This window comes from Myxocyprinus asiaticus, chromosome 9 (assembly GCF_019703515.2).
Source record: "Myxocyprinus asiaticus isolate MX2 ecotype Aquarium Trade chromosome 9, UBuf_Myxa_2, whole genome shotgun sequence".
Taxonomy (NCBI): domain Eukaryota; kingdom Metazoa; phylum Chordata; class Actinopteri; order Cypriniformes; family Catostomidae; genus Myxocyprinus; species Myxocyprinus asiaticus.
The window spans coordinates 50,454,084-50,469,359 of NC_059352.1; the positions used below are offsets into that span (position 1 = coordinate 50,454,084).

Below are 15,276 nucleotides of genomic sequence, written 5' to 3' on the forward strand. Positions count from 1 at the left end.
TCGGATTTGTTATTCAAGGAAAAATGAATCATTATTATAATGATATATTATTAGTATTATTATTGTTAATTATTATTACTTTTATTAATATTGTTCTCATACATAAAGTATAACTTCGGGTTGGGGACAGGTTTGGATTTGTAATGCAAAAAAAGATAAACTGTTATAATTATATATTTATTAGTATTATTATTATTGTTTATTAATAATTTTAATTATTATTATTATTACTACTGCTTATGCATCAATTATAACTTCAGGTTTGGGTTTGTAATTAATGAAAAAATAAATTATTATTATAAATATTTTTATAATATAATATACCATTAATATAACAGTCCCACCAGGATTTCATGGCACTTTTTCCTGATTTTTGTGGCCCAAAATGACTGAATTTGCTGCAGCTTTTCTCAAATTTTGCGGTATTTTTTTTTTTATGTTGTTTTGCAGTGAAAACTCAGAAATGATCATTATACACCTCTGTAATTGTGTTAATTACATTGTAAATACAATTACATGTAAATATTTTAGTGCACAATAACTTTCTATGCAGTTAGCAAGCAAAAAAAAAAAAAAACACAATTACACACAAAAATACCATAGATTTAGGTGAAATCTGTGGGTGTTGGAAGACCCTTAATTATTTTTGTACTAAAAGTTTCTGCCTCAGACAATGCAAGAAAACGTATCTAAGTTTAAAATAGACGTGCAATAAATCTATAAAGTAAAAACACAAATGAGGATTCAATAATTAGGCTTGTTGCAATTATTACATCGTCTAATATTGAAATCTGATATACATATACAAACAAATACAATTAGAGTTCATATATTTGAGCATTTATGTACAAATTTAATTCCACAAATGTTTCGAATTTTTTTTATGAAAATAGCAATTTTTGTCATATTTTGAAATATATGTTGCATATATGTGACCTTTTTTATTTTAGTTTAAAAAAAAGTATTTTTTTTTTTTTTGTTGTTTTTTTACACAACTAATGTGGATTTTAAGTGAATGTTAGGGATTCTTTGTTTAAACACGGGTTTTTGTGTCTCATTCGCAGCACTCAGGGTGAAGATTAAATGCTAGCTGTGATCTATGTGGCACGTGTGCTGTCTGCGGTCCCACGAAAATTTAGACAAGGATTTTGATAGTGAACGCACAGCGTAGAGGAGATGAGACGGAGATGCTTACACTGTTACTATGGAGATGATTAAATAGCAGCTGTGCATTTGGATATGTTGCAACTGTGTCAAGCTTTTCAAACAGGTATGTTGCTGCTGTCAAACATGAAGGAAAGCAATGGGATTCCCTAAGATTTTTTGCGGAACATTTGCGGAAATTATAAAAAATTGCAAGCTGCCACAAATAATGCGGAGATTGGTTAAATTTGCAAGAATTCTTGCAATCGCAAGATCGCAAAATCCTGGAGGGACTGATATAATATAGGCTACATTTATTTAATAAATAATATTATTTTAAATTTGAACATACACGTAACAAACGTGTTTTTGTGTAGGTCTGCACTGATTTTTAATACTTTTTCTACATAAATATGCACTGGACGGGCATCTTTGACCATTATGCAGTCTCTCGCTACTTTTTTAGTAAAAAAAAAAAAAAAAAAAAAAAAAAACGTTAAAAAAAGTATCTTGAGAACCTGCATTCTGTTTTATTCGTTGTGCTGCGTCTAGCTTTTTTTTTTAACGCAGGTGTCACAAAGATTTGACGTTGTGAATTAGATCAGGTTACAAAGAGGACTTCATGTACTGTTACATTGTTACACATGATTCCAGATTGTTCTGCACCCTGCAAAGTTTCAGCGCTTGATAAACAGTGAGCTAATGATTATTTCCCTTTCCACACAGGAAGCGTTAAAACGTTCCTTGTAAAACTGCCTTCGCAATGCAGACACACTCATCTCTCTTACCCTCCTCTGACAGCTGATGTTCTTTGGTCTCTTTCTCCATCTGGTTACACCAGCCCTCCATCCTGCCAGTCTCCGCCTGCAGGAGCTTCAGGAACCAATGACCATCCCGTCGGCACGCCGACACACCCATCGTCCCTGAGAACGGCTGGGCGGAGCCTCCGTTCCCAATCCCGTTCCCGCTCTCCAGCCAGGGGTCGGGTGGCGGCAATGAGGAGGGGTCGAGGGCGGGGTCTAAACTCTCAGAGAACGAAGAGGAGCTGCTCTGCGTGGTCGAGCGATTGGTCAGGATCTGTCGGGAGGGGCCGCTGGTTGTCACGGCAACATCGTCGTCATAGTTACCGTTGTCGAGGGGAGGCGAGTCCACTGATTGGCTGGTGCTGTTGACCATGACTTTCTTCTCGGTGTGTTTGGATGGGAATGTTGTCACAGACGTGAGAGAGAAATCTTGCGTGTTCGAGTCAGTCTCTTGACGAGAGGCCATAATACCGGAGCGGCTGAAACTAACACAAACACCCACACAAAATCAGGAAATGAAAGGAATAGTTCACTTTTGTGGTGCTTTTTGAAGCTAGAAAACTCCAGTACCCCCCCATCCCCCCCCCCCCCCTTTTTTTTTTTTTATTGAGTGGAAAACAGCATGCAAAACTGTCCACAAATTTTTATTTTTGTGTTCCACAAAAGAAAGAACATCATCCAGGTTTGGAATGACATTAGTGTGAGTAAATGATGACAGAATTTTGGTAAGCTATTCCTTTAAATGAGGTTGCTTAAACATCCGTATCATATAAATTACACATCCAACTCCAGACATTGTAAACAATACACAGTATCCCATTAAATTCGATTTAACGCTGCATTGCACAGCATAAACCAGGTCATATTTTAGCTTAAGCATAAAAATGAACGCCTGGCTACTTTATAGGCCAATAATGGTGGCATAAATTGCATGCAGGTTTGTGCCTGACATCACAGAAATTTATCAAGAAGGGTTGCTGTCATAGATTATAAATGTCACAACACATTTGTCAAGTTCGCAGAAATTAAATCTTTGTGCCCATGTTGATTTCTTAAGTTTAAAAAAAAAAAAAAATTCTACAAAAAAGTATTTAAATTGAATGTCTAAAAATGCTGCACACTGGTGGTGGTTGAGAAGATTCCCCCTATACTACGTAAAGCACTTGAGTGTCTAGAAAATATAAATGTAAGGAATTATTATTATTAAAACTACTTCCTTTGCACCTCGAATACAAACAAGATTACACAACTTAATCATTACTTTCAGAAAAGTTACATAATATTTGAGTCACAAATATCAAGAAGTTTTCCTAGGGTTACTCCATTTGACCTGAAAAAACAAAACAAAACATGCATTTTTATACAAATCTAAATATCTGATACTTTTAAAACTTTGCACATAGTCATGAAGGTCTAAAGGTGTTTTATGAGGGGTTTTTTGCTCATGACAACAGAATTCAAATGGTTAACCACATTTGATGATTTGGTGAACAAACGTTTTTCAAATTAAAATTTTAAAACAATATAGTTTCACTGCTTATTTTTTAAGAAATATTAATAAAAGATTATTCCAAACTAGAGGTCGACCAATTGTTTTTTTTATTGTCCCTCCGTGTTCGTGAAATAAAAACAATCACTGACACCTCGTGGAGATTTGCTGTATCCTTTCATTATTTACAATATTCACACATATTTCTATCCTCACTTCAAAGCATATTTTGGCATATTTTAGATTAGATAATCAAGTGTTCTAAATTGAAGCGAGGGCATGCAAGGAAGAATGCGAGTATACGGAAACATTCCCCGTCAGCACATACATTGTCTCCAACTTCATATCTCGTGAATAATAATAAACCTTATTAAATGACATATATATTTCAAAAACCCTTCATCTGGTGAATATATAGGCGATGAAAAGCTTAAAAACAAAGCTAGGTTTTCGCCATTTCAAAATAAGAGTATCTTGTGTGTTTGGGCTTGTTTATATTTAAACGTCCTGTGTTATGCACCCAATTACATTTCTTTTCTTGTTATTATTTGAATTTAGTTTGCACTACAAACTGCCTCTGGCATTTTAATCATTATGAACTCTTGTAGCCTCAATGTATGTGCCCGTCATAGTAAGGAAAGTCTTAAAAATATTTGTACATTCTATAAATCGATTTTTAAAAACTATCGGCCCTACCCACCACCTAAGTTATTGGTATCTGCAAAATCCACTATCGGTCGACCTCTAGCTGACGGGGAACGATTCCATATAGTCATTTGTTTTGCATGCCCTCGCTTCAATTTAGAACACTTGATTATCAAATCAAAATAACAAAATATGCATTGAAGTGAGGGTCAACAAGTATTGTGCTCCTTGAAACAACCACACCGTCTTTTTCCAGAGCAGCCTGTATTTCTCCTGAGGTTACCTGTGGGTTTTTCTTTGTATCCCGAACAATTCTTCTGGCAGTTGTGGATGAAATCTTTCTTGGTCTACCTGACCTTGGCTTGGTATCAAGAGATCCCCGAATTTACCACTTAAGTGATTGAACAGTACTGACTGGCATTTTCAAGGCTTTGGATATCTTTTAATATCCTTTTCCATCTTTATAAAGTTCCATTACCTTGTTACGCAGGTCTTTTGACAGTTCTTTTCTGCTCCCCATGGCTCAGTATCTAGCCTGCTCAGTGCATCCACGTGAGAGCTAACAAACTCATTGACTATTTATACACAGACACTAATTGCAATTTAAAAAGCCACAGGTGTGGGAAATTAACCTTTAATTGCCATTTAAACCTGTGTGTGTCACCTTGTGTGTCTGTAACAAGGCCAAACATTCAAGGGTATGTAAACTTTTGGTCAGGGATATTTGGGTGATTTCTGTTATCATTATGATTTAAAAAGGAGCCAAGCAACTATGTGATAATAAATGGCTTCATATGATCACCATCCTTAAATAAAAGACAGTTTTTTTGCATGATCAGTCATATTTTCAAAATCAATGCCAAAAGTTCGCAATTTCTGCCAGGGTATGCAAACTTTTGAGCACAAATGTATCGGTCTACCTCTATTCCAAATCACTCATGCCAACATATCTTTTTTTTTTTTTTTTTCATTTTTAATGAGATTTGTTTTGTACAGTCTCCGGACAGTTACACACTTAGACATTTTTTATTTCTTCAACTCAGAAACTGAAAACATGTTCGTCATAACAGTGTATTCAAGCATTTTTTATTTCTGAATTCCTTTTTTAATGTGTTTAGACTAATGTGTTTAGTTTTAAAGACCAAAAAAAAGTCATTGTCATTGACCCTTTAGCTTAACTGTATCTGTGTGTGTTTTGTGTCACTACAACAGTTCTCTATACTTGTTTTTTTAAGGCAATTAGTGAGTATGAGTTTTATAATGCAGGAAATGAGAAACAGTGAGTGAGTGAAACTCACGTCCAGCCGTCCTCCACTTGAACTCCAATTGACTGGAATCTGGGCAATGGGGGTGTCTCAACTTTAGTCTGGATTTCCTGAATACAATCCACCTAAAATCATAGAGGAAATACAATTGTCATCATCTAACTCACTTTTACACAGTCATCATAAACATGAGGTTAAATAAGGGCTGCAACAATTAGTCAACACAGTATAAACTCCATCCATTTTAGCAGCTGAAAATACATTTAAATGTTGTTGTCTAACAACAACAACTAGTCTGTTTCCCACACAAAGGTATCGTATTTCATGGTGATTTTAAATGCAATATTCTCAAAGGCAAATTAAACTCCCACCATCAAGGTCCTACTCAAAGTTATAAAATAAAAAGCATGCTGACTAGCACTGATGCCAACAAAATATGAACAGAGAATTCCTTCTGGATGGTGGATAATAATGATGTGGCTCATAGACAACATGTTGTAAATGTTCACAAAATAAATAAGTATGTGACACTGATTCAATTGAATGAACTCACTTGTATTCCAATGGAGGACAGTTTTCGTCGTGGAACCGGTTCTCTTGGGGGCTCGTCCGCAGTGAGGGCTTCCCCCTTCACCTGCTCGTTATGGGATTCACGGTGCGGATTGGGAGAGATCACCACGGCCGCAGGGATCTGAGGTTCACGCAGCGCCGCTACAGGGTGCTGGGGTTGCGACCCTTTGGACGGACCGTTGGCCCGTGTGCTGTCGAGACTGTCTGAGGAGTTGCTGTGTCCTGATTGGCTGTTGACCTCACTCTTGCGGTCGTGGTTGTCCGGGTAGCAGTCCTGGGCGGACTCGGTGCTGCTCTGCACCGTAACAGAGATGAAGGGTTTGGATGTGGTTCGGGGGGGCACAGGGGGCGGAGCCACCTTCTTGCAGGTCGTCCTACACGTGGAGACTGCAGAGAGAAACAGAGTTGGCAAAAACAGAAAATTCAACGAACATGTACACATTAAAATGCCTCTTAAACTTCATCTCACAGTACTGTATTTAAATTTTTAGTTGTAATATTTTGTGAAAATACTAAATATCAATATTTTGATCTTTCTGTAAAATAAATCACACTAGGTTTGATATTTTGTTGTATATTGCAAAAACAATCAAATATTTTATAGTGTGGCTTCAGTGTGCAAATACTTCGTGTAAACTGTACATAAAAAATATGAATAATATGAAATGTGCAATAACTGTAATTATATAATAATTGTCTGATTGCGGTTATTTGATCAAAGCAAAATTATTCAAGATAACCATGATTATTGTGCACATAAAATATATCATAATTTAAAATTGATCGGAATTTGAAGCGAATATAGAAATGCCATGAACAGTGCATGTTTGGGTCTCATTCTTCAGTGTTATTGTATCATGTAAGCTCTCCAAATGAATTGCTGTGAAGCACGGGCCATCTGTGGAGGTTTGGGTTTTTACTGCTTAACTCTCCTTTGGTATTCTGTCATTTTGCCATTGTAAAAATCCTTTATCTGAGCAGTAAAAGACTTGGTGACTTTTCTTCTATTTGCCATCTGAACATAAAAAAAACAACAATTGAGCTTGATTCGACAAGTCTAAGATGTCGTAAAAAAATGCGACATTTTTGGTACCGAAAATGAATGGGAAAGACCAAAAAACCAGAGCATTTTTTTTATCTGTAAAATACAATCAATAAATCAGCCACAATGCAGAAAAAACCAGCAAGAAATTACAGGGTGAGACTCTAAAACATCCTCAGTGCAAAACATACACACCCACTCACACACACACAAACGGTGGGGTTCGGTGGGGTCTATCCAAAGTCCAAAGTTCAGGCAGTGGCATATGAAGCATCCCATGTCTTACAGTTGGATTTGGCATCAGTTCATTCTCTGAAGTCCATCGTAATAGACTGACGTGATCACACAAGAATGAACTGGTGAAACTATAACACAGAGCTTTAATTTATTTTATTTTTTACATTTGTCAAAAAATAAAATAATATAAATAAAAATAAATAAATCACAATGCTAAACACACACACTCAGAAATGAAGGGGTGAGATGATAACACACACACAGTCACACTCACACTCATGTTTGCTATACACATTTTTACTATAGAAAATTTGAAATTGCCAAATGTTTACTCTGATTCTTTCTGTTTTATACTCTAATTGAATTTTCAGAATTTTGCAGTTCATTTCTGTTTCTTGATGTTCATTTTCTTGACATTATTATGAATTTATTTTGAATTATTACATTTTTATGTTTGAAATAAATTATTGGTAGAATAATGTTTATTCTGTGTCTTTTCTTTGTAACACCATGGTCAGGTTTGATTGCAATCATAATGACATTAACTGCAAAAACTGACACTTCAAATCAATTTTAAGATGATAAACTTTGACAAATAATAGTTTGATAATGTCTAAATATATATCCAAATGCATATCTTGTGATAAAATATAACATTAGGTTTCAACAAGTCATCAGACTACACAGTATGTGTGTACAGTCATCTACTGGCTGTTACTGACATGACATGGTTTTCAAGTCATGTTATTTATATGTTGTTCACCAGATGGCAGCAATCTGTCTCCGATTTATGTCGCATTCTCATATTTTAACTTATAGAAGTGTAGGTTCTGAATTTTATTTTTTTTTCCTCCAAAAATTAGCTTATTTTTATATGCAAATGAATGGTCAAATTTAGAAATGTATATGTAAATAAGATCAAAATAGCATTAAATCCCAAAAGAAATGCATAATTTTATTGTTCTTACTTCAGGGAATAAAAAAATGGTATCATTATTAACATAAAAAAAGGGTTACACATCTAAACCTTCTGGTCAAAAATGACCACGAATACCAAAGGAAGGTGCCATTTTCAAGAGGGTGAATGTTACTTGAGTTGGTGATATTTTAGTGCATTTCTATTTTTATACAGTGGAAGGCTTTGTTTGGAAAATGTGAAAAAAACAACAACAAAAAAAACATTATTATTACGTATTGTTTTGCTTTCTTCTCAAAGAAGGAACTAAATTTTGACAGGAAAATAAGTATTTTTGAGTAAAATGTAAGCACTTTCAAAATCTGAGATTAATCGCGATTAACTACGAAAATGTGAATGACTGACAGCATTAAATACAATATAATTAAAAATGGCTATTCAGGTTGTCTGGGTTCCAAAAACAACAGTGTAAATGTAAAATGGACCAAGACTAAATTCGACCACGAAGAGAGACATATTTTAAGTATTTATTTAAAATATTAATTTTCTTGTCATTCGTCTCCTGTGCAATATTTTCCAAGTTTTTAAAGCCTTAAAAGAAAATAATGAATCGAAGTTAAATATGAATAAATGACGTTTGAAGGTATCTGAAGCACACATATTATTGTCATAATCATGACAGTCCAATGTACAACTTTATATAAAAAAAAAGACTACTACTTTTTCAAACACATTCAAATCTGCAGCTCAATATTATCCTTAAAGCCCTTGTGTGGAAATGTATGTGTGAGTGTGTTTTAGCCTGGTTTATGGTAGCACGTGCCGTGACCTTTTTTTCCAACAACAAAGTTGTTTTTCCTGCCCTGTATGAGTGCGTGTTTACTTGCATATGTTTTCTTTTAGGGGTAGAGTTATGGTTTGGGTTAGTCTGTAGTTATTGTAATACTCTTTTTATAATAACAAAAATAATTCTATGATATGTACCCTACTCATTTAGAGCTAGATAAGTGTGTGTGTCTCAGCATGAGTTCTCACAGCCACACCAGTACTCGGGTGGAGTTGGCAGATGGAAATGATGGCAAATATAATGAAGCCACAGGAATCCTGTATGCATGTGTGTGTTGTAAATGGGCGTCAGATCCCTACATGTTTCATGCTTATACAGTGAGGCAGAATTTCCTGAAAACTAGAGAGGTTACACTCCCAAACTATACCATTATCAATATATCAGCCAGTCCAATTAATCAGACCATATTTAAGATTATCGACATTGGCCGATACCGGTGTCCAACTGGCCAATTAAAGGAATATTCCGGGTTCAATAAAAGGTGTTGAAAGTTTTTTTGTTTTTTTTTTGTATATATACCATGCAGAAAATGTCCTTATTACCTGTTATCATTGAAATAGTTGCCATGAAATATCACACTGTCTCTGTAATAGCCCTAGGCTCGGTAAACTGCGGAGAAAAAGATGTCTGCGGGCCGCAATCAGATCCTTTGTTTGGCCAATCAGAAGACTTCACTTCTTCAATAGCTTACAGCACCTTAAAGCTCAATCGACAGCATTTGTGGCATAATGCTGATTACCACAAAACTTTATTTGAACGTGTCCCTCCTATTCTTTAAAAAAGCGAGGTGAGGCACTTACAATGGAATTTTCTCAAATATTTTAAATAAATATTGTAAAATAAGTTGAATTAATTATTTTGTATATATTATTTACTATAATGACATTGCATTGTGTGTGTGTATATACTGGTACTATATTGGCCATTTCTATTGGTCATCCTAAATGCCATTTCCATGTCGGCATTGGCCTTTTAAAAATGTGGTAACACTCTACAATAATGCTGTATTTGTTAACATTAGGTAATTCTTTAGGTATCATGAAACAACAATGAACAATAGTTTTTTCAGAATTTATTAAGTAGATGTCCTAAACGACTTGTCAAAACTATAGTTTGCTAATATGAAATCTGTGGAGTGGTTTAAAAAAAAAAAAAACAAACAAAAAAAAACAAAAAGATGTTTTAATGACTTCAACCTAGATAGATAGATAGACAGACGGGTTTTCCGATTAATCTATGCTGATAGCTGATATTTGGAACTATCGTTATCGGCAAAAATCAGCGCCGATAGTTTTTTTTCTTTCTCCGTGTTCCTCTGTGGCAAAAACCTTCATCAAATATGGGCTACATAAAGCTTAATTTGGTGAATATTTACATATGGAGCATTGTAATGGAGCCAACTCTGTCACCATCACTGTTTATGGAATAACTCACGATTGTTAATGCAAAATATAAAAAAAGACTGACAATTGATAAGCGATCACTGATGATCTACTGTTGATGAATCACTGCTCATACAGCATTTATTAGCCCATACGACAGTGTTCACTTCATAGTGATTCTATTGTAATACATTGCAGACGATTGTAAGAGTGCGAGTTTTGTTTCACGCTTGTGTGAGCTGGCAGCACAGACTTTTCAAAATAAGAGTCCCTTGTGAGTCCCATTTGTTCTGGTTTTATTGGGATTTTGGTTACATAAACACACATTTGGGATTTTTCTAATTTTGGACTAATTTTGTAGCCTTCGCCCTCCAAGTATATTGAATTATCGGTTATTGCTACCAGCCAAAATGTCCATATTGGTGCATCCCTAATATATATATATATATATATAAAAGAGAGAGAAGATGCATCATACATTTTTCAAAAAGCTCAACTATGATAAAACAACACAAGGCCTCTGCAGAAAGATCAAATCACCTATCTATCCATTCCAAACTCGTTTACTGCAGCTTCACGCTAAATTAGCTCTCATAATCGATCATAAGCCCAACGCAAACATGTGAAAGAGATTCAGGCAAATACACAGGACAACAGAGCTGTTTGTGTGCCTGGATATACATGTGTGTGTGTATGTGTTAAGCCTGTGCTTTACATGTAAACATTAACTGTACAGTCAGTAGTTCCTTAATGTCACTGTTGCCTATGGCAGGCCTTTACACTTCAAACTTGAGTTTATGTCACAACACCACCATTCAGCTGAACATATCCCAAAAGGCAAAATGATTAAATCCCATATACATTTTTTCAGATGCTTTTCGGACGGAAGCAAACAATGTTGCATCATTTAAATATCGATTCTTATTGGCCAGGTTATTGATGAGAGGCTGTATGCCGTCAGCTTCCTTTGGCATTCATACCAATTTAAACTTGCCTGGGCTGTTGCACATGAAATTTGTTAAAATTGTTTTGAGTGAGATGAGGAGGAGGGCGTGGCCAGGCCGTGAGTATGCACACACGGTCCTGAATTGTTCTAATCAGCCGGGAGGGGGATAAAGACGAGCCGGAGGCACCAGTTCGAGGGAGAGAGAGACACACGTGGCCGCTGTGTCTGTGTGTTTAAGTTGATTTAAGTTGATTTGTGTTGATTTATGTCATTAAAAATTGCGTTGACTGCTCAGCCGGTTCCCGCCTCCTCCTTGCCCATCCTTACCCGTTACGCTGAGTTATGCAGATTAGTAGGTAACTTGATCAAACAAATGGTTATTAAAACTGTTCATTTAAAATACATTTTTGAGGAGGCTCAGCCTTCCTTGCCTCCTCTGAGGGACCGTCACTGCGGCACATCACTATAGAGGTAAAAAGCTTCATTAAAGTTTCAACACTTGAATTCAACAGCAAGATTAAATGCAGCTGGCTCTATTTGGACGGTCTGATTGGAGCAGTTGTGTTGTAATGACCGAGTAAGCATCTTCAGAGTCTAAGACGTTATTTTAAAAGCAAAGATTACTAGCGTTAAGTGGTAGTAGGACATCTTAAGTAGACATTACTTTAAAGGATTGGAGGGCAGTTTTTGAAATTATTTTAGAGTTATTAAAGCTAATGAAAACAAATGACTTAAATGTAACTTTGGAGTTGGTTTCCTTAAAATGTATAAAGTGTAAACATGGATTAAACTGCACTGTAAAAAGTCAAATCTAATTAAAAATTCTTCTTAGTCTAACAGCAGAACCAGTTTGTGGCCATGACGATATCATATAATTTCGCTCGAGTTGCGTTACGCGCCCGGGTCGCAAGCTGTCTTGTGTTTCATGTCTGGAGCATGGTGTTTGGATCCTGACTTCCCTGTCTAGTTCAGTTTCGGTCTGTGTCAGATCCGGACAGTCATGCTCCATGTTCTGTCTGTCTCTCGCAACCGCGTACGCGCTCGCTTTGCGTGCCCAGGTCACGAGCTGACATCTCGTTGTGCTGAGGTTCGGTCACTTCGGTCTGAGATTTCGGGTGTGTTTGTGGCCGAACTCTCGCACAGGTGTCCTGTCTTGTTTTTGTCGCCTGTTGCGTGCATTGCGTGGTGTTTGCCTCACGATGTACGCTTAGGTGTTGTTTAGTGTGAGAAAGTGTGGCATCGTTTTGTTTGCCCTTGCTACGCATTCTCTCATCTCGTTTGTCGGTTGGCATGAGTGTATATTGCCCTATTGTCTTGGCGATGTGCGCTCATGCCATTCGGGTGTTTTGTTGTCTTGTGTTTCTGTATCACCGCGTGTCTCTGTCTTACGTCATACCCTGCCTCCTTGTTTGCCCATTATTAGTTCATTTGTTAAACCTGCCCTGTATTAACCCGTTTAATTTCGTTCCCTATTTTAGTCTCCTTGTGTGCGCTGTCCAGTGCCAGTTCGTCTTGTGTGCTTGTGTATTCGGTCGGTCTGTTGGTTTGTTCCAGTCGGTCTTGTGTGTTGGTCCTGTCTTTGATTCTCCCATCCCTCTTCGGTCTGGTAGTTCCTGGTTCCCCATTACCCTCTGCCCCAGCCCGGATTACATTTTCCCCTACGGGGTAGTTTGTGTTTGTTTTTTCCCCCTTGTGGGAGTTTTATGTTGGATTTTGTGTTTTATTTCTTTGTATTAAATAAACCTTTATTTTTCACTCTGTGTTTGGGTCCTGAGCCTCTCTGATCCTAACATTTAGCCTAGGTTTTCCTCTAAAATGGAAAAAGGAAAGTCGTTTCAGAGGTGGGGCAAGTTATTACATTTCTGATGAAAGATTACAAAGACATTTTTTTATTTGAAATAACATGCACTATTGAATCACAAACAATAAGACCAGGAAGCTGCATTCAGAAAGTGTATGGGGTCAATTCTGAGGTCACGTTTACTGTAATGGCCAAATTAAACACACAATAAAATTATTGTGTTGGTTAATTTTAAATAGGCAACATAATGTTGCAATCTGGTCTCACAGAATCCCGTTACTATACCTACATTTGTGCTAAATTATTTTAATGTGGCTCTTTGTACACGTATGTATTATGGCACTTTAAATAAATATGAAAAGAAAATGAAGGTTCAATCATTACAATGACAAGCAATACATAATGACATCTGTCCTACAAAATAAGCTCTCCAAATAAGCTCATTAAGTTTAGCTGAACAGTACTCTGGATGCTAAGCCTTATTTAAGGACCATTTGGGGCATTACTTAAACAATACAGCAAACAGTAACTAATCCAATAAGACAGCAATAAGTAGCTTTACCAAGTCTTAGAAAGAGAGCAACAGGAATTAAAACACAAACAACAAACACGGCCATTGTTCAAGTTGTTTACTCATGTGGAATGAGAGGAATATGAGCACTAAACCGGAGCGACACGATGAGCGACTCCACTGGAATCTGAACAGATTAAGTGCTTATGTACATTTGGCCTTTAGCATGGGAAATGCACAGAAACTTTCCCATGATCAGCAAAAATCATTAATAGGTGGCTGGTAACACAGAGGAACATTTACCACGGTTAAAAAGTGTTGTTGGGTGAGACGCAAAGTGGAATTCAATGTTTGACAAATGTTGTCATTACTTGAAAAATCAAGTTGTCTAAATGAAACATTACTTGAAATGTCAAGTTTTGGGCTCATAACTCAAATATCTATGTTCCTTGAACTTATTTTTCTCAAAAATCCATAAACTTCAAACCACTGAATACAAAATTGAGGCTATGGGGAATACCCATAATGCCTTGTGCTTGAATTATTTAATTGTTTCCCTGGTCAATTGAAATAGTTGTTATTAAGAATTCATAGAGGCTCTATTTAGAAATAGTATTATTTATATTGTTTCATGTGATGTCATCATTAGGGTGATCTGTGTCCTCTTTGGTCAAGTTGGACCTTGTTAACACTAGGGATGACATCAAATATCGATATATTGATTATTGATCGGCAAGTTATTTTATCAATATATTGCTGAGGCATCGATGTATTAAAATAGCCAACATTTAAATTAGAAGCCTCATTTGCATGCTTTCCAATTCACTCAGTTGGCCTTCTGTTTAACAGTCTGGTGAAATAGCGTTGGGAGACCACAAGAGGGTGATATAACATTTACTGAAGCCGGTCGCGATCACACACACAGGACGAGCTGATGCGGCGCAGCAGATGTCAGTCCAAAGTCACGAAGGTTTTTGTACTTCTTCAAGAATTAACAAAGTGACGTTGATGGGTTTGCAGGTGAGTGTATGAAACTTGCGTAACTGCGCAAACTGAACAATTAGAAATGGTGCAATTTCTCTGTATGTAGCCATGAAAAAGGTCTCATTCGAGCGGTCAAACCACAAAAACACATATTTGTAACTGAAAATACACTGTGTAGGCTCTATGAAAGATACTTATACACAATAGATCATCCAGTGTTGGCTAGAGTAAATAATCTTTGTTCTTTTGATTATGATTTGGGTCGATTTTAATGGAAAACTTTGCGAATTGTGCTCCGTGGCGCTGCAAAAGTTTGATGCTGAACAGTGGCGGTGTGCGACCTTCGTAGAAAATAATTGTTACGAATTTTGGAACATGCCATGTTGTCTGCGAGACGCGCCTGGTGAGTGACACCCTTTAATTTACCCTGCCGCTCATACTTTACCAAAGTTGTGTTGAGAAATATGTCTGAACAGAGGAAGACTATTGTGCAACAAGCAGCCCTATTTATATCTGAAAACAATAAAAATGCTGATATATATTGATAATCATCGGGAAATCTCCTTACATACAAGCCTAGTTAACACTATCTCAGTTCTCCTTGTGCATGTGCAACTGAAGTCAACAAGACTCAATAGTCCAAGTCTTCAAAAGTCATACAATAACTTTGGGCTATTGACATTTTAAGTCCTTAT

General features: G+C 36.4%; 1 protein-coding gene across 4 annotated transcripts in view; it reads right to left on the reverse strand.

The window, feature by feature from the left end:
* Nucleotides 1-15,276, reverse strand: part of dlgap4b (discs, large (Drosophila) homolog-associated protein 4b) — a 46,821-nt gene that overhangs the window by 10,419 nt on the left and 21,126 nt on the right. For all 4 annotated transcript variants that reach the window (XM_051706365.1, XM_051706368.1, XM_051706366.1 and 1 more), the window contains 3 exons: nt 5,899-6,302; nt 5,379-5,470; nt 1,932-2,431 (listed from right to left, as the gene is read on the reverse strand). In XM_051706365.1, the coding sequence (XP_051562325.1) occupies nt 1,932-2,431; nt 5,379-5,470; nt 5,899-6,302 (996 nt within the window). The remainder of the gene's footprint in view (nt 1-1,931; nt 2,432-5,378; nt 5,471-5,898; nt 6,303-15,276) is intronic.